This window comes from Azolla caroliniana, unplaced genomic scaffold (assembly GCF_043228905.1).
Source record: "Azolla caroliniana isolate FFs.n. ecotype wild unplaced genomic scaffold, voAzoCaro1.0.p SCAF_1, whole genome shotgun sequence".
Taxonomy (NCBI): domain Eukaryota; kingdom Viridiplantae; phylum Streptophyta; class Polypodiopsida; order Salviniales; family Salviniaceae; genus Azolla; species Azolla caroliniana.
Genome location: NW_028230436.1, coordinates 32191046 through 32211690, shown reverse-complemented (window position 1 = coordinate 32211690; position 20645 = coordinate 32191046). Strand labels below are relative to the sequence as shown.

General features: G+C 37.1%; 2 protein-coding genes across 2 annotated transcripts; one reads left to right on the top strand and one right to left on the bottom strand.

Annotated features, from left to right (window-relative positions):
- The first annotated feature begins 2765 nt into the window (after positions 1 to 2765).
- Positions 2766 to 12457, top strand: LOC147869814 (putative cellulose synthase A catalytic subunit 1 [UDP-forming]). Its single transcript, XM_087333554.1, has 14 exons — positions 2766 to 2920; positions 4186 to 4381; positions 4707 to 4897; positions 4991 to 5099; positions 5172 to 5352; positions 5937 to 6203; positions 6525 to 6870; positions 7051 to 7188; positions 7876 to 8001; positions 8077 to 8289; positions 9001 to 9265; positions 9893 to 10089; positions 10518 to 10871; positions 11691 to 12457. The coding sequence occupies exons 1-14, from the start codon at positions 2843 to 2845 to the stop codon at positions 12267 to 12269; spliced, it is 3240 nt and encodes a 1079-aa protein (XP_087189680.1). The 5' UTR covers positions 2766 to 2842; the 3' UTR covers positions 12270 to 12457.
- A 4075-nt stretch (positions 12458 to 16532) lies between these two features.
- On the bottom strand, positions 16533 to 18839 carry LOC147869813 (uncharacterized). The gene has a single exon (XM_087333434.1). It carries the CDS (start codon positions 18822 to 18824, stop codon positions 16905 to 16907), a length of 1920 nt encoding a protein of 639 aa, XP_087189560.1. The 5' UTR covers positions 18825 to 18839; the 3' UTR covers positions 16533 to 16904.
- Between the last annotated feature and the right edge of the window lie 1806 nt (positions 18840 to 20645).

Below are 20645 nucleotides of genomic sequence, written 5' to 3'. Positions count from 1 at the left end.
GAGCGCTTGAACCCGTGTTAATAGAAGCAAGTATCGTCATTCAAAATCAGCGTAATAAAAAGACATATCTCACTTGTAATCAACGTGAAAGTGATATTGTTAACTTCAGAAATACCAACTCAAATATTTCCAAGATTTCGAGGAATGTAATGTCCATTGTGATTGTACTTTAATAAGACATGGTTATCGATTTATCTATTGATAATATCGCTATTATTTCAAAACATTCCCTTAAAATCTAAGGATGGCTCATATGATGTAATTAATAGATGAAGGTGACAAGGATTTGGATTTCACATGAATTCGTTGCATATGTTTAAGCATATGTTGAATGCATTCTCTTGTAGAATTAAAAAAACTTAGTATGATGAATTGAGTTTTTAGCTCAGATATATTTTAAGGATATTGAGCTCCAAATTCAATGAGCAAACTTCTACGATCAGAGGACTTTAAGCATTATCTATAATCTAATAGGGCTCAAACGTTGTCAAAGGCATTTGTGCACTTGTGCCACTATAATTTTCATTTGTTGCTTCTTTTTTAAAGTAGCATACTCTCCATTGGAGGCGAACACACACAATTAATGGCCCTTGTGGGACACATGTAAAATAGTACAATTAAATAAGCGAGATCTCTTATGTAGGATAGGATAGTCTTGGCACGGCCTACCCGAGAAAGGGATCGAGTTTGTGTATATTATTTAACTAGTGGAGTATATTCTTTTTTTGGAAATTAAACAATGTGTATTCATTTATGCATGGGAGGGGATTTCTACATAGAATTAAATTAGCTTTGATGTTGAATGACCTACTAAAAGAAACACGATACCAAATTCCAATTGATTGGTAGCATACAACATGGAAAATGGCTAGGCAATGCAAAGGCAATGCAAATAAGCATAATAGTAATGACTATATATAACCACAATATATGAACATCGTCCTAGTTTGAAAACAATAACGATACTAATAGTCAAATTATATAAATGTGCCATGATCATGTGACTAAATTTGTGAGCTTTTGCATCAACAATCACTAGATTGCCAAACCCTACATGACGGAATTTTTATCCTTTTTTGTGCCTGGCACTAATTCAAATCCATATATTCCCTAACCATTGTTCTTAAGGGAATCCTCTTCATTTTTTAGACCTATTTGGTTTCCACCACGTTATAGATTGTTGATGATTTTGTGCCACAATAATGAGGCACCGACCCATGAAGCAAGGCTCGAGTAGACGTCGATAACTACTCTCAATTGCATATATTTATGTTGTGAATGAAATCTTCCCATTATGCACACATTTTTTTAGCACGACATTACATAATATTCTTATATCATGGTACCTTGTTACAATTGTGTTGAAGATCACATGCTCATCCAAATTGGATATGACTACATATATTTCTTGTGTTAAAACTACATATTGTGTCAATATGTCGGTTTCTCGTGCTTAGACAAGTCTATTGTACCAAATTTAGGTAGTAGGAAACCAGCATATGGTTGTAAGATAAATTTTCTTGCACCCTGGAAGTAGGGTGATTCCATTACGGTTGTGGACAACGTCTTTACCATACACATTGGTTGATGAGTTCATCATACACTTCGATTATACACATTCGTCACATAATACTAAGTTAAAGGTCTCTATATTGTCTTCGGATGGTGTGAATCCATTACACCATTCAAAGATAGTCTTCATTCACCATATACTATAATGCTTATGGATTCCATGATTCTCGTTCCGATATCGTGAATGGGAAGGTAAGCATCCAATAGTATAAGTACATGTTTGTGCATAATACGGACATTCAAAGGCTTGATATCCAAAAAGCTTAATCTACTATAATATCTCAGTTTCTCTCTATCTCTCACTAAAAATTTTAGCTTCATTATTTATGCCTCTCTCTCTCTCTCTCTCTCTCTCTTGTTATATGTTCCTCCCCTTCAAGAAAAGTCCATAGTAGCCAAATTTCTTTTTCTATGTGCTTGTTACATATGTACTTGCTAGTTAAAGAAAAGTTCACCATAACTATTCATCCAATATGCTACTGTGTTCTATAGAGCAAAGTGCGTTTTTGTTATTTGGTTCATTCTCGAGCACGAAGAAGATTGATCCGTACGGGTGGTGTCAAGACTAGCAACTCACCCTCCCCCATGTGTGTGTACACGCAGACATGCCATGTAACAACGAAAGGATATCTATCACCCATTCAGATTGGTCTTGGGCGAGCATATATCACTTCTCTTCTGGGGACAAGTTTTAACCAACGAAAGGCATATTACCTCCCCCCCCCCCCCCCACCTTTTTTTTCTCAAAAGGGTCCAAGATTTGGTGACTAGGCATCTATATCTCGTGTCCATAATGTGTGTATATATACATATATTATAAATTTATATACATATACATACATATATTATTAAATATACATACATACATACACACACACACATATACATATACATACATACATACTTATATATACGTACGTATGTATGTACTATGTACATCTGTATGTATGTATGTATGTATGTATGTATGTATGTATGTATCTGCGTGCATGATCATCCCCCCCCCCTCCCTACATCTCTGTCTCTTTCTCTCTCTACACTGATTTCAAAGTCCATCATCTCTGTCTCCCGTGCTGTGACTTTTTTGCGATACATTCTTCTTCCCTTTCAAAGCTCAGCTCACCATAGCTTCTTCTGTGTATAACCCCCCCTTTCTTCTTCTTCTTCTCCTCCTCCTCCTCCTCCTTTAGTCAATTAAGGTTAATTTCTCCTTCATGAGAAGTCCACCATTATAGTAAGCAAATTACAAAATACGTATAAATTATTATCAATGGAGGCAAATGCAGGACTCGTAGCAGGCTCTTACAAGAAAAACCAGTTAGTTGTTATTGGACCTGAATCACAAGGGGTAAGATGTTTCTCATCTCTCTCTCTCTCTCTGGCCAGACATGCGTACATATGTGCGCATTTATGTCCTGCTTCATATTTCTGGGTTATTTGCTAGAAGAAGCTTCTTGGGTCACCGTGAAGAAGGGAAGTCATTCTCTCGTACCAAGAGTAATTTGATTGAATTTTGTTTTTTGAAGCCTTGGAGATTAAATCTTTCCAGAAGAGACACTCAAGAATGACGACTTTGAATACCATCCTTTACTCTTCTGCTTTTTCTGAGTAGGTCTGTGTCTGTAGTTAGTTCAATTTTTGGGCTTCTGTCTGCCCGTCTCTCCTTTTCTTCATTCTGTTTCATCGTTCTAGGGTCTGTATCTCTATCTCAACTTTGAGAGCTCTACTTTGGGATTTGAATTTCTTGAAGGAGCTCTGTTTGTACTCTCCTCTCTCTCTCTCTCTCTCTCTCTCTATATATATATATATATATTCGTATTCTCCTTTCAATTTGTTCCATGCTCATAGCCTCTCCCTCTCTCTTTGGAGAGTTCTCAATGACTGGGTAACTCTCTGGATTTTTCATCATTGGTTGGTTTCAATGTTTACCTTGTTGCTCCCTTCAAGTCTGTCTTCTATCTCTGTCTCTCTGTCTCTCTCTGCCCCTCTAAAAGTCACTGTTTTGGGTTCACTCCCTATGAGTTTTGTTTGGAGAGCACTTTTGGAGCTTTTATTTCATTTGGTTTATTTGAATGTTTCTTATGTTTCCCCTGTTTCAGTCTTTCTCTAGAAAGCTTCCTTTTGGGTAGCTCCATAAGAGTCTTTCATACTCAGTGTTTGTATTCCCTTTTATGTGTTTTTTCACATAGCCAATTGTCTCCAAGGTCTGTTCTTTGGCCATAGCCAATTCATAGCTATTACTCTCTATTTCGGCTTTCAGGAGCTCTGATTTCTGTAGGAGTTAATGAAGGCTAGAGTCGGTCCATTAGTATGATCATAATGAGGTGATGAGGGGTTAATGAAGCCAGATTGCACCTATCATTATACTCGCAACTAAGTAATTCGATTTTAATAAAGAGTAGAATAGGTAAATTAGCTAGGTATTGGATCTACTCCTATCTTCATTAACATGTAATTTCTCAGTTATTATGTGTATGCTTATAACTTAGTTGGCAGATTTAATTTGTGCCTTTTCATCCTTGGTTTGTTTGAATGATATCTTTCCTATATTTGGGCTCTTTAGCCATTTAATCATCATAAAACACCACTTAACTCTGTTTTTGATATGTACAGCCTAGGCCTTTACAACATTCTACCAGTCAAATATGTCAAATATGTGGAGATGATGTTGGCATAACTCCTACAGGAGAGCTCTTTGTAGCTTGCAATGAATGTGCATTTCCGGTATGTAGGCCTTGCTATGAATATGAACGCAAGGATGGTAATCAAGCATGTCCGCAGTGCAAGACAAGATACAAGCGACACAAAGGTGTGTCTTTTTGATTCAACTTCATTTCTCTGATGAAAACTGGTGAATAAAGCCATCACAAGGTGCTTACATACTCTTGGATAATATAAAAGTGAAGGACTTATACTGAGCCTGTATCCTTGATCTCAATCCAATAAACCTTATGGTTCACTACTTAACCTAAGGCATTATTGGAAACAAGAAACGATAAGTCACCTGTACACTGTCAGTAAAATATTCTCTTGTATGTGTCAGTGTGCATTGATATTGTTAAATGTGTAATTATAAAGGCAATGCATTCACTTTGTGCTTTAGCATGCAATGTCAATATTTTTCATTGTATCAGGGAGTCCTAGAGTCGTGGGAGATGAAGATGAAGAAGACGTAGATGATCTCGAGAATGAATTCAGCTATATTGACATTCACAATCGACATCGAGAATCCCATAGCTACGACAGTACCAATAACCACCATGATCCTCAGCCACCGATGCAAAGAGTTCCCCAAATCCCTCTCCTCACTGATGGCAGAGACCATGCACGTTTTCTCATCTTAACAGCCCATGATCTTTCATATGTATATATTCATATAAGACTGAAATAATGATCTTCTGACCTATTTCTTTTACAGGTTTCTGGGGAATTTTCTGGAATCTCACCCGAACATCCATCTCATTTCACACCTCAGGGAGGCCGTTCACGCATTCATCCGCTTCCATATGCTGATTCAAATATACCTAGTAATGTCATTTCCAGTTCTTGTATGCTTTATAAGTAGTAGACTATTGAGCTGACAAAGAGTTTGGATCTAGGCTCTGTTGAGTCTAGGAGCATGGACATGAGTAGGGAATTCAGTCCATATGAATTTGGAGACATTGCTTGGAAGGAGAGGCTTGAGAGCTGGAAAGCAAAGCAGGAGAAAATGCAAGTAATTGAGGGACATTCAGGAGGAAGCAATGTTGATGACAACGCTCAAAATGGAGAAGTGTCTTTGTGAGTGTTCTTTGATTTGCATCACATTAGTCATTGTTCTTGAGCTAATTGTTGTCATAGAAAGATTGAGAAATTTTGCACCTGAAAAGAATCTGCTTTCCCTCATGTTTCTTTGCAATGTTGAATACTATGAGCTTCTCTATCGGGGGGAACCCTACACCCTACACCCTATGCGCTAAGCGTTAAACCTGAAATTGCACCTAGTTAGGTCTAAGTTTACCATGCAGAAGGTTATAATGTTAGTTCCTAATAAACATTGTGAGCATCATTGGGAAAATGTTTAAAGATTCTTGTGTTTGCTTGTGCCTTGGCCTTGGGAAGAGAAAATTGGGTTTATGAGCTTCTCTATGTGGGGCTACGCTAAACCCTACACAATATGCTCTAAAAGTTAAACCTGAAACTGCACGTAGCTAGGTCTATGGAGTTTATCATGCAGAAGGTTATAATGCAAGTTCATAATAAACATTGTGAGAATCATCGAGAAAATGTCTAAAAATTCTTGTTTTTGCTTGTTCCTGAGCCTTGGGAAGAAAAAACTCGGTTCTATGGTCTAACTATCTTCCTCATTTTGTCCAAGCTTGCAGGGCAGAAAATGGAAGACAGCCACTCTCCAGAGTAGTGTCCATATCCCCTTCGAAGATTAATCCATACCGGATTGTAATCATTATGCGACTATTCATCCTTGCTGGGTTTCTTCGATTTCGTATACTAAACCCTGTCGCTGATGCATATGGACTCTGGCTCACCTCTGTCATTTGTGAGATATGGTTTGCATTTTCATGGATTCTCGACCAGTTCCCAAAGTGGCTTCCTGTTGACCGAGAGACATATCTTGATCGACTATCCTTGAGGTCAGATTAATAATTTTGATTTGCATGAAATATATTAACTAGAGTTCAGTAATCGAACCTGTTGGTGTTGGGTTAAAATCTCACAAATCACTACTTTTTACTAGAGGCAACGACCTTCTGTAATTGTATGGCAGGCTTGAACATATAGGAAAGCCCTCTAAGTTAGCTTCAGTGGATGGTTAAGTGCATGAAATAGATTAGCTAGATTTTATTGGTTTATTTATTGTATAGGTATATAACCTGACCTGCTGGTGTTGGGTTAAAATCTCACAACTTACTACATTTTATTATAGGCCATGACCTTAAATAATTGGATGGCAGGTTTGAACCTATTGGAAAGCCCTCTAAATTAGCTTCAGTGGATGTCTATGTGAGTACAGTAGATCCCTTAAAGGAGCCGCCACTTGTAACTGCCAATACTGTACTTTCGATCCTTGCAGTGGATTATCCGGTCGATAAAGTGTCATGTTATGTATCAGATGATGGTGCTGCCATGTTAACTTTTGAGGCACTGTCAGAAACTTCGGAATTTGCTAGGAAGTGGGTACCATTTTGCAAGAAGTTCAGCATTGAACCTCGAGCGCCAGAAATGTACTTTGCGCAGAAAATTGATTACTTGAAGGATAAAATCCAGCCTTCATTTGTGAAAGAACGACGGGCGATGAAGGTTTGTCAAAGACTTGGTTTTTATTTTGGCCTCTTAAAAGACGTTAATATATCTTTCTTTCTTTCTTTCTTTCCCTATCAATAGAGCTAAGAAACAGTAATATTCTATATGGATGCCAACATTCCCTTCCCCACTCAGAGATTAAAAAGATTCATAACTGGTGTATGGAATAAATGGCAGAGGGAATATGAAGAGTTCAAGATCAGAATAAATGCTTTGGTAGCGAAGGCTCAACGGGTGCCTGAAGAAGGATGGACAATGCAAGATGGCACTCCTTGGCCAGGAAATAACACCAAGGATCATCCTGGAATGATACAGGTAAAATTTATGCTGGCCTTGCAGTTTTAAATTTTTGGTAATTGAATTGATATGTACATATCCCTGCAAGGAAGACAATTCACATAGTGCATGTTGCATTTCTTCCCTGTTCTTATATTATAACATTGGAAATAGCACCAAAGCTTATCCTGGAATGATACAGGTAAAATGTCTGCTTGACTTGCTGTTTTTATTACTGGTAATTGAAGCGAGACACATATATCCCTTTGTATAAGAAAAGTCACTTAGTGCATGCTGCATTGCATTGGAAACATGAAAAGGAAAGCTGATGTACGTTGCATATTGAAAAAGCCAACAAATATATTCAGTAGATTGAATGAATCAGATCAATACTGCTTTTTCTATTCTTTTCCTTCATGGTGTTCTCTTAAATTTTTGCTTTACAAATAGTTTTCAAACTAGACTACTCAAGAAGAATAGACATAATTTTCAAGCTAGACTTCTCAAAACAAATAGATTTCCCTCTCTAAGAAGCACTACTAAAAAGCCATATAGTTACTGGAATTCAATTTATAATTCCTACAAATATGTTCAACACATGAAGTATATTGGTACAGTATTCATTTAATAATCTGTTTACGGATAACTTTTCAAACAAGGCCACTAAAAAGGAATAAACCTTGTCAGTGCTAAAACTCTTGCTTACACATGTCTTCATACCTGAAGGTATTTCTCGGTCACAGTGGAGGCCATGATACAGAGGGCAATGAACTGCCACGCTTAGTCTACGTCTCTCGTGAGAAACGTCCTGGTTTCAACCATCATAAGAAAGCCGGTGCTATGAATTCATTGGTACTGTGCTTATCATTGTCTGTTTATAGAGACGCATGTGTTTTTGATTCATAACTGAACATGATTTAAGAGCAGGTGAGAGTTTCGGCAGTTCTTACAAATGCTCCCTACTTCTTGAACTTGGATTGTGATCACTACATCAATAACAGTAAAGCGATTCGTGAGGCGATGTGTTTCATGATGGACTCGCGTCTTGGAAAAAGGATTTGCTATGTGCAGTTCCCTCAAAGGTTTGATGGCATCGATCTACATGACCGTTACGCCAACCATAATACAGTGTTCTTTGATGTGAGTCCCTCTGCATGTTCTTGTGACCTTGTAAGAGTCATGTCTAGGATAAAATGATGTTATGTGGAAAACAAAAATCTGATGCATTATCTCTTATTTGCAAATGTAGCAGTGAATTAATGTTGAGAAACTAATTATAAAGATAGGAGAGTTACCAGAGAAAATTCAATAGTGATTTATGAAAACAAAATATTGTAGTTTGGAAGTGGTAGGTGTAGACAGTTTGTAAGTTGTCTGGTAAAAAAATGGCCATCCTGATAACCCATGGGATATTTAAAGACATTTGTTAAGTTTCAACACAGTGAGTTAACAGAAATTTAATAATCTATAAAGTTTTATATTGATAAGAACCATATTTATCATATGACCTCATAATTTGAGCGAAATAACTTCTTTTTGTTCGTTTTAAGGCTTTACTAATAATTTCCAAACAAATTGTTCGAAAAATAATAGACTGCCTCTTTGATTGCAATGAGAGATTGACTGTAATAGCTATTTTTGCATCGTTTAAGGCGTTACATATTACTTTTCCAACCTGCTCTTCCAATGAGAGATGGAATGGACTAACTCATTTATTTTCCAAGTTTTGAGTCTTTGCATAACTTTGTACACAAGGCTTTCAAAAGCGATAGATTGCGTCTATGAGAAGGCACTAAGGACACTAAGTACACTAATATATTTTTGCCTTTGGATTGTTTGTCCTCTGTTCAGATCAACTTGAAAGGGCTGGATGGGGTTCAAGGACCTGTATATGTGGGGACAGGTTGTGTTTTCCGGAGGAAGGCGCTCTATGGCGTTGATCCACCCTTACTTGAAAGTCCACAAAATGACGATGACTTCCTCACTCATTTTTGCTGCGGTCCACGTAAAAAAAGAAAAGAAACTGGTGTCCCAGAAAATACCACAAGGAGAACGAACCGGGCCAACTCATCAGTCCCAATGTTCAATCTCGAAGACATCGAAGAGGGTATAGAAGGTATGCATTGTTCATCTTTTGTGAAACATCATGATCTGTGTAAAACACAATGTGCGATCTTGCTTGTAAAATGTAGTTATGAATAAACCTCTAGAAACTATAAGGGAGATGTAATGTTCAAATTAAAAATAGATAAAAATAACTTCCATAGTAAAAAAGACACAGTTTAAACTCCCCTCTTTTTTATCCTTATATCTCACCATTAGGACGAACTTTGAAACTTGACCCTCTTAAAACAATAGATGCTGCTTAGTGTTAAAAATAAGGAACTCACGGACTCTCTTATGTATAAAGGATTGGCCAAGTTTATACTTTGTGGAACCTCAGTTTTATTGTTAGGCTAATCTTGAACTTTTTGTAACATTTTTCTTATTTCTGCTGAATATTGCTGTTAAATTCTGTTTTTTTTTTGCCAATTTGCATGAGTTTTTGCTATACTATTAATCATATAAAATAGGAAAAAATGCCAAAAATAATATATTCTCATATTATGTATATGAAGCTCACAATGGTTGCTCGTGTATTTTCGCTTATTTTCAAAATGATCTATATATGCTTGAGAAATAGCTAGTAGTCAGTATTGCTTTCCTTGATTATGGTTCATCAAGCAGTCTTTTGACGTTTTAGGATATGAAGAAGATAAGTCTCTGTTGATGTCTCAAAGGAGTTACGAGAAAAAGTTTGGTCAATCATCAGTATTCGTTGCTTCCACTTTCTATGAAGAAGGTGGCGTGCCACCATCTGCACCACCGGCTTCGTTGCTTAAAGAGGCTATTCATGTGATCAGCTGTGGATATGAAGATAAGACCGAATGGGGCAAAGAGGTTAATGCCAGCATTATCTATACATACACACATGCTACACACAAGCACACACATGCACACACACATGCACACATGCACACATGCCCACTCACTGTATGCATTTAAGAAGCTTTGTTTGAAAGTTATTGTAAGCTTATGTTTCATAATGAAAAAATAGTTGTGCCTTAGTATATACTATATACTATATATATATCTATAGATATATATAAGCATGTATTAGTTTTGTATCTGAAAAGACATTTTATATTGGTTTGAGTATCCTAGTCTGAAAAGTTATTATTTAGGCCTAAATTCATGATGAACAAAATAGTTTTGCTTTTGTTAGTTTATTAAAAATACTTGGTCATTCCTGAAAAGACTAATAAGAGACGGTAGTGCATTACATTATGCTATGCAAGTAAAATTTCTTATGTTTTTATCGATGCCAGATTGGATGGATTTATGGATCAGTTACTGAGGATATCTTGACTGGATTCAAGATGCACTGTCGTGGCTGGCGGTCGGTCTATTGTATGCCATTGCGGCCTGCTTTCAAAGGGTCAGCTCCAATCAATCTTTCGGACAGATTGAATCAGGTGCTTCGATGGGCACTTGGGTCAGTTGAAATCCTTCTTAGCAAGCATTGCCCCCTATGGTATGGCTATGGAGGAGGACATCTAAAATGGTTACAACGTTTGGCATATGTGAACACCATTGTGTATCCAATCACATCGTTACCATTGCTGGCTTATTGCACACTTCCAGCTGTGTGTCTCCTGACTGGGAAATTTATCATCCCCTCGGTAACTTCTTCCTCTAAAAAACTTCTAAACAGTTTTTTTTATGTTCTTAAGGGCATCAGAGCACACATGTTAGAATCATGATAGAAATGAAGCAGTTTGGATGATTATCACAAAACTTGATTAACAATGATTAGGTCTAGTGTCCAGCCCATATTTGTACACAAATGTGACCCTCCCACTAATCTGTTTAGATCATGGTTGTGTGTGCATCCATTAAATATGTATCTAATCAAAACTAGATTGATTGAACAATGATGCATTCTACGTCTAGTATATATCTAAACATACCTATCTATTGGCACAAGAACATCTACTTCTAACCAAGTTTATGCTCATAATCCTTCTTTTGCTTAGAGAAAAGTTTACTAATGTAATTAATCTTCGTTAACACAGATAACCCTAGGTCTAGTGTACATATAATAGCTATACAAATCCACATGCAAATAGGCCTACCTTCGATCTTAATATCATCTTGTAATCAGTCTTGTGTGTGGATAACACCATATTGTCTTAGAAAAAGTCTAATTAATAAATGATTTGATAGACAACAATTAACCATTGGGCTATTGTCCAAAGCTTTGCATGGACATATGAGAAAGCCATCCACATGCAACCCATCTCTAGTCTTACTCAAGGATAGACATGTGGATATGACACTTCTTAACATAAAGTAATCATTACAATAACCTTGATTAACCTAGGCCTAAATATCTTCCTTTTTTTCTAGCCTTAATGCATCGTTTCTTAATTAAGGTTAATAGGTGTACGTCAACCCAATTCTCATGCTTAAATTTTCTTTTTTCTCATTCATTTCCATAGATTAGCAACTTCGATAGCCTATGGTTTATTTCTCTCTTCCTGTCCATCTTTGCTACGGGCATTCTCGAAATGAGGTGGAGTGGGGTTGGCATTGATGACTGGTGGAGAAATGAGCAATTTTGGGTGATTGGTGGTGTGTCGGCCCATTTTTTTGCCGTCTTCCAAGGCCTCCTCAAGGTCTTGGCTGGGATTGACACTAATTTTACTGTCACTGCCAAAGCTGCCGACGATGCCGAATTTGGAGAGCTTTATGTCTTTAAATGGACGACTCTTCTCATTCCTCCAACAACTTTGATTGTCATCAACTTGGTCGGCGTTGTTGCGGGTATTTCAGATGCTTTGAATACTGGCTACCAATCTTGGGGTCCTCTGTTCGGAAAGCTCTTCTTTGCCTTCTGGGTCATAGTGCATCTTTACCCTTTCTTGAAAGGATTGATGGGCCGCCAAAATCGCACTCCCACGATTGTCATCGTGTGGTCGATTTTGTTGGCATCGATCTTTTCGTTGTTGTGGGTTAAGATCAACCCATTCATGAGCCAAACCAACACAATCTCATCGGGATGTGGAGATAATTGTTGACTTCCCGATCATCACGTGATCTAGAAGAAAAGAATTGTTTGCTGATATGATGCTTGAAATAGAGCATCTAGCTTATGCATTTGTTCTCAAAAGAGACATTGATACAAACTACTTATTGTAAGGATGTGGGTCTTCTGATATATCTTGTACATTTTTTATACATGAATTAAAGATGTTCTTGTTGTTGTATCTTGTTGTTTATATCTTGTTTAGGGAATATATATACTTGTGAAATTTTTGTCATTTTTTCGCTTACCAATACCATACTCAAGCTTCGATCTTTGGATGAGATAAAGGTTTGAATGTACAACACATATGTGACTATAGGGTTTTTTGGTTTATGGATTAGGTTTCCTACCATTACATAGATTCAAAGATGCAACAAAATTTCAATTCGGAGATTTATAGAATTAAGCGTTGTAATTTACATATGGAAACAAGGTTTTCATGTTTGGGGTTAAGGGTTTTGAGTGAAGATATACTTGTACATTTGAGTGAAAGTATTTGTAATTTATCATACACAAGCTTTAGCTTTTAGGTGCAATAAAGGATCAAATGTACAATGCATGTGATTGAGTTTGCTTGTTTATGGATAAGGTTTCCTAGCATTACATAAGTTCAAAGACGACATAAAATTTCAATTTGAAGATTTATGGAATTAGGGTTTATAATTTACATATGGAAACAAGGTTTTTCATGTTTGGGGTTCAGGGTTTTGAGCACTACATCTGATTGAATGTGCAACCATGGGGGTTTCAAACATATGTTTGAATAAAGTCTTCACATGAATGTATAGCATGTAATGTCTTGTAAAAAGGCATTTATTCTCATTCAGCTTGAAGCGTCATTGACATGGGATTATTGATAGGAATATATTTAACATTCATGGATTCACTTCCGTAATACATTATTCATACAAACTTTATGGTTTGGATGAGAAAAAAACCAAGCCAATGGTGGCATATGCTTCACACATAGAAGGAAATCATAACAAGGTTGTAAAGTATTAGAACAATATTAGTTGTACACAAAGAACATTTTCAATTTCTATATAGTAAAACAAGGATTCACTAGAGCATGCATGAACTATGTATATAATTTAGGTTAACATGAAATAAAATGAACCATAAATACAAGCATTATATATTTGAGAATGAGAAAAACGAAATAACGTAAGGTCAAAACTTTGGTTTTCGACTTTTCAAAGATCATGTGTCAATTGGTGATGAAAAAAATACAATAAAATTATTTTTTATAATCCCATCCATACATAGGTTGTGCAAAATGTTCATTAATAAAAATACTAGGAAGAATTCTGAAACAAATTTTTTTACCATATCAAATAAACAAGTTGGATCTATATACTTGCAAATTGACATATGCTATTGATTTACCTCCTAGGTTTTGATGTTAGTAATTCAGAAACACATAGACAAACGTGTGAAACACACACCCAATTCCAAACATAAACATTGCAACACGATTATAAAACAAATTGCCCTCTTCAATGTTCTTTCACACACTTTTCCAAGCTCTCTAATGTGTTTACAAACAAACAATAAACTTCTAGTATAGTAAAAGAGGCAATATGCCCTTACAAATGTTTTTTCACGCTCCTATATAATGAATGCCACATGTTTTTGACATATGCTTCATAAAATGTAAATGATCAACGGTCAAGTGGTTAATATTAAATGGAGATAAGGTTTTGATGCAAGAAAATATATTAGGCAAAGGGAAATTTAAGCTTTATGGGGAATAGAGGAAGAGCTTGCGGTTTCTTGCATGCAAGGTAGTTTATTGGCACTAGACACCCATTTAATTGGACATCCATAAGCAAAGAGAAACACAATTATGTTATTTTCTTTCTTTTTGTTAACAATCCATTCTTTATGAGGTTATGAGCCACGAGGAGGCATTTGGTTGATGATAATATGTTTATGGTGACTAGTAACAAACATGTCCCCCACGAATAGTTCAATATACGTCTTTAGTGTGTCAATGTTGTATATAAACATTTCCAAGACAATCAGCTCAATTCTAAAGGAATAGTTTAACCAAGTGTTTGGAATGTTGACCAAAAGGACAAAAGGACTTGTAATTCTTGGATTCCTTGGACAAAAACTCTTGTTGTTTCTTCATGTTTAATTGACTTGGTGTGTAAGGACTACCTTTAAACATACAATCTTCTACTTGTCTTCATTGTAATACCTCAAATATTTTCCTTGCATTTGATATATTATTTTCAGATATGATCTTCAATCCCATATTCCACCTCAATTTATGCAATTTTGTGTGGTCTTGTTGCTTTTGGAAAAAAGAGAGTTAGCATTTGATGGTCGTCAACTTGTCCAAAGCTTCCAAATATGTCTATTGAGATGTCAAGTAAGTTTAGAAGCTCCAAAGAAATAGAAGACTCAAAAATTGCCAATGATTGAGGAGATGACAATTTTTTGATGTGTCAATAGACTAGCAAATCAACATTATATATATAAATATAAAATTCATAGGAATCAAGCCATGACGTTGGAACTTACATATGTATAAGTTAGCTTCATTATATGTTTTTTCAATTTTATAAAAAAATGGATACTACATTAGTATTAAGAAATGCCCTAAGGCTATACATAAAAGATGTACCTTTCGGTAATGAGCCCTTTTTCTAAATTCTAAGGCTGCATTATAGATTAAGTATTGGTAACATTTCGCAATTAGATAATGTACTGGTATGAACTTGAGAAAGAGTATGTTTAAGACTTTATAAGTTCCACACGGGTATAACCATATACCCACATAAAATGCGGTAATTTAACAAAAAGTAAATGCTATTGTCTTTGCTGACTTGCAAACATGTGGTAAACGTTTGAGTCCCATGGGTTGGCATCACCGAATCACTCACGTCAATCACTTTGACCATGGCACAACTTTATTAACTACATTAATTAGTCACATAAATGTGTCAAACTAAAGGGTCTCACAATCTTCAAATAGTTGACACAACCATCTTAACTATATTCCTCCAAATAGCTAACAAAACAACCCCAATTATATACACCGTCTCGTAGTTCCCTTTCTCTGGTTGCCAAAAAAAGCAATGACCGTACTTTAAAATCCATTGTGAACTGTAGTTTGATTTGGTGAGGAGTCTAGGTGGAAGGTTGGTTGAAATGACAATTAGCATTGATCCAATTAAAGATTAGTGTTGATTTGCCAAATGTTAACGGTGTAATGAAAGAGAGACAAGGTATTTTTAAAGCAAAAATGTCTATTTTAAGAACTTTGTTAAAAATAAGGGTACTTTTGTAAATTCCAATATCAATGTACACCCGTGACCCAACACACCTGTTTTTGGAAACAAATATATTTTCAAGGTTGGAAACCTCAAATTTAGGTAAAAACTCTAAAAAAATTAAGAATATACAAAGATCAGTGCTCAACAGCAATCAAAATAATGTTGAAGTAACTATGGACAGGGATTCCTACAAATTATAGACAATTGTGAAGAGATCGTCTCATTGTCTCAATGAGTATTCCAACAATAAGTAATTGGTGTATGAACAAATAACAGTTTCCAGTTACCAAAATGGCTCATAGTTCGCAAAATCTGATCCATTAGAAAATGGATGGCACCGCCTCCTAAATTATTGCTATGGAACTTTATGAAGTATATAATTGGAACTTTATAAAGTATGCATATGTTTGATTAAATAATTCTGCCACCTATTATTGACGCAAACAAAGTTCTTTTTATTCATTCAAATCAATAGCCTATCAATTAAGCTGAACAAAATAGCATAATGACTTTCGATTTCATGGTGTGTCTAAAAACTTATTGGTTGCAAGAGGTCATACCAATGTCCTAAGAATTTAGAAGAACACAACAATCCATTCTTGAAAATTTAATTTGAACATACAAACTTCTGAACAACATTAGTTTAAACAATGAGTGAACTTGGAAGTATATACAGACAAATTTTATGTATATACAGAGGATCTCCTTGTGTATATACAGACAACTTTTATTCATGAAACAAAGTCATCACCACCATTATTGAAGAATATATCAAGACTTCTTGAATGCCCCCGTCATTTACAGCTAATTAGCAACAAATAAACTTTGAGAGATTCCATTTCACACTTTAAAATTTAAAGCATCAATGGTGCCCACAAAGACTTTTAAAATAAGAATCAGCTTCAGTAAAGAAAATCAGGCATGTTCCACATTTCATCTGCTTTCATGGCACCATTTTGGATCAGCTTACGTACATAAAAATACAGATTGTTGGATAATTTCCATTGATGCACTTTAATAAGAAACAATACACTAAAGCAAGGTCTTCTATATACATGATTTCTCGATTAAGGTGTGTGTATTTATATTATGAACTCATATGAGTATACATGAGGGTAAAAAGAAAGAAACAGATCTCCATCCTTATTAAAAAAAATAAGGCCATACCGATTGCATATCACATAGGCACAAATGTAAAGAGAGCCCTTCTTCTGAGCATTCGGAATTTGAGCATTTCTATTGTTGCTGTACATATTTTCAAGGAACTCACCTTTCAAAAGTTTTTGCCACGTCCATTTTGAATAGAAGGATTCACATTCCAAGAGTTGTTGCATCTCCATTTTTCAGGGCAAATTTGCATTCGACGAATTAATACTCTCTTCGGCATTCGAGAAGCGGGCCCGTAGAGAATTAGACATAGAAGCCCGTGAAGAGGCTGCATGTCTGAAAATCCATGAAAAAAAACTCTTGCTTCGGTTTCCATCAGGGTTCTCTGACGATAGTTCTGTGTCAGGGAGGAGCACCCCTCGACTATAGTTTTGTGACAGAGAAGCTTCATTGCCTTCTATAGAGTCTCTGATACCTTCTTCTTCTTGCACAATGACATGACTATCTATCACAGAAGCTTCATTTGTTTCAGTTTCTTGATCATCTGAAACCATGTGGTCATTTCCATTTTCCAAACTCTCGGTTCCCATGTGTTCAATTTCACTCTCCGGATTGTCTGCCACAATATTCTCTTCACTTCTGTTTTCGAAATTGAATGATACCATAGGCTCACCTTGGCTTTCCAAGCTCTCTGATACTGTCGCCACATTTCTGTCTTCCAAAGTCTCTGATACCATCGGCGGGCCATTCCCACTTTCCAGTTCCTCTAATACTGTTTGGTCATTTCTGCTACCACCTAGCCCGAACACAATGAATGAGAACAAATGGGCCCCTGTCCCCGAAATTCCAATAACAATGATGGTTCGGTCTCCTCCTCCAGCTGTTGTTGCCATCAAACGAGACCCTGATTCTGATGCAGTATTCTCTTCTTCTTCGACTGGCATTTCTCTACGGCAAAGTGGGCAAGAGCTATGGATTTCTAACCATGGCAAAATACATCCAGAATGGTATATGTGCTTACAAGGCATTTCTCTAACCTCTCCTCCTATCTCGAAAGCTTCTTTGCATATAGCGCATTCAATATGCCCCTCATGAGAGTCTTCACAAAGAGCATCAAAGCTTTGCTTGTTAATGGTTAAGGTGGGCATGGCCATGACAGCTGCCTTTGAGGCCGGTCGTGAACTACCTCTTTCTGGAATGATCAGACCCCCGGCAGCAATTCTTTGCATGAGAATATCTAGTAGCCCAACAGCACCAAGTGAATCATCATTTTGAGAAAATTCCGAAGTAAGTTCATGGTCGTTGTTGTCTCTATTCTCAAACCCTAGCCTTCTTCCAAAACCTAATCTTTGACCAACGCGCAACCTTTGTCCAATCCCTAACCTTTGCCCAACCCGCAACCTTTGTCCAAACCCTAACCTTTGACCAAGTCCTAATCTCTCCACAAACCCTAATCTATGAACAAACCATGATCGCACAGTGGCACGCGATGGAGAACGGGACCCCTCTAATAGATCTAACTCTTGATTCGTAGGATGGTTTCCTACTTCCTCATTACTCCAGTCCTCAGATCCATCGACTGACCGACGAGCATCATGATTGTGAGAATCTGAGAGCCCTAAATCTTGATCTATAGGATTGTTGGCACTTATTTGACGATTGCGATTGTGATATTGATGTCCGCTGGTACTGTTGTGGGCATTCAAATGCCCTAAATTTCGATCTACATGATGGTAACCACCTACTTGATTATTGAAGTTGTGATTTTGCTGGAGGAGTGATGCAATCTCGAGCACGTGAAGGATGGTATCAGGGGAGTATTGGAGGTTGTCACTATTCTGGCTTCGCATTCGGTTTTGCCCACCAAAGATACGGCTGAAGAAGTGGCGTGCAGGCGATGATCGTCCGCTGCTGCTTCTTTCTTCTCCGGTGCCACGCTCATCCTCTGTGTCATTTTGCCCACCCCGAGGGCCCATGATGAGGAGCAGGGCTGGGTTGCGGATCTCTTCGATGAATCCTGAGCCGCAAGATGTACAGCTGACAGTCTCTGGGAGAGTATCTGGAACGATCCTGTGGCAGGAATGGCACCAGAAGGAGAAGGTGGAAGGAGGAGGTAAGGGGGGGGAGGGAAGAGATGATGAAGAAGAAGAAGACATGGCTCTATTCTCTCTGAATTTCAGAAAACAAAAAAACAAAAGAAAAAGAGAAGAGGTGAGGGATGGAGGGATGGATGTTTACCTTGAGTGCAGGGATAAGGCAGATGCAGAGCCTCCTTCCTCTCTCTCTCTCTCTCTCTCTCTCTCTGCAGGAAAGAAGAAGGAAGCTCAGGAAAGGAGGAGAAGGATGAAAAGGAGGACTTTTTGTATGTATATAGAATGTATGAAAGGAAATCAATCTCTCTCACACACAATCATACCCCTTCTTCTTCTTCTTCTTCTTCTTCTCTTTGCTCTCTTCTAGCCATGAGAAACCCCCCAAAATGAAGTATGTGTCTCTACATATATGCCCCACTTTCTTTCACAGAATCACATGTATGTGTCTTGTCTCTATATGTTTTCTCGCTCGCGAGTGTCTTTCGCCGCCACGAGAGGCGCAACCCCGCACCACGCCTCCAATGTAAAGCAATCGTTTGGATTGGAAGTTCCTAAAATTTCCGCGGCGCGTGTTTGCGCAGACCGGTGGTCCTATAGACATTGCCATTGCACGGGAAACCTCCATGTGGTTGCCCCACGCTTGCTCCCTCTGCTCAGGAAATATCGATAATTGGGGCAAGAATTAATGCCGATGATAGAGGAGGAGCATATTATTAGTTCCCATTCTCACTTCTAGTTTATTTCCATTCGGACTTTTATGCCTTGTATCCCTCTGCATATCAATGATGTTTCATGTTATTCGACATTGTCTCCCTCGTACTTGCTACACCTCACCTCCTCAAGTCTACGAAAATCATCATGCCCAAGAGCGTTTTGCAAAATACATGGATCAATGAGTCTTTGGCTTTCCGACTTATGTAAAGCTACATGTTCTTCATGTTCTAACATAAACCAATTCTCTTATTTCTAAATGATAGATGAAAATGGGCAACAACTAAAGAGTGTGATGTCGCATGCACATCCACACACAATCTAATCAATGATATTTCATAAATTCTTTAAAATTTAAAAATAAAATCAAAAGATCTCTGTGCACATATGTATTCATATGCAAAATTTCAAATAAATGGGTTAACGTGTTCCTCCTCGATTAGAGCTCGTGATGATTTCAAGTGAGGAAGCACCTTGAATAGCTTGTGGATCAATGCATATGTTATGGAGGTTGTTGAGCTCTTGATGGCATAACATATGAGACCTAGATCAAGTCCAAGGTCAAGCCAAGCTTTCACTCTCTCTAGCCCAACCATATATTAGGAGGTTCATGAGAGGATGGCTCCAATACATACTTTAATATTTCTCTTTGTCTTTCTCTATAATAGTAGTACATAGTAAAACAACACAACAATACACAATCACTTGGTGTCCCTACTAGAATATTGAGGATCTCATGGCAAACTAAATCCTCTAAGGTGTTATAGACAGGTTGACATAAATGCAACTCCTTCCAAGGATAGGATGCCCTAAGAACTCGGTTGTGAAAACTGCCAAATCAATTTTACGTTCAACTTCCATATTTGTTGTGTTATCCCATGGAGAGCATCCAACAAGAACCCATTTGTATCACAAACCCAATACATATGGTAGTCAAACATTGAAAGTAGATCCCAATGCATACGTATATGAGGGGAAGGTTAAAATCGTGGTTCATTGAATAAAAAAACCAACTAAAAATGGTGACAAAGTTCCCCATTAATAGTGCCAAACATCCCAAATGGCTTTAGTTATTTGGTATGTAAGGAAACCACAACATATCTATGCCTAACATTCCACATAATGATTGTGTTAAAAAAAACATTATTACAAAGAATGGACAATACAATAGCC

Coding starts and splice junctions, on each gene's coding strand:
- LOC147869814 (XM_087333554.1), top strand. CDS start 2,843: ATGGAGGCAAATGCAGGACTCGTAGCAGGCTCTTACAAGAAAAACCAG. Junction 2,921..4,185: donor TTGGACCTGAATCACAAGGG/GTAAGATGTTTC, acceptor TGATATGTACAG/CCTAGGCCTTTACAACATTC. Junction 5,353..5,936: donor CAAAATGGAGAAGTGTCTTT/GTGAGTGTTCTT, acceptor CCAAGCTTGCAG/GGCAGAAAATGGAAGACAGC.
- LOC147869813 (XM_087333434.1), bottom strand. CDS start 18,824: ATGTCTTCTTCTTCTTCATCATCTCTTCCCTCCCCCCCCTTACCTCCT.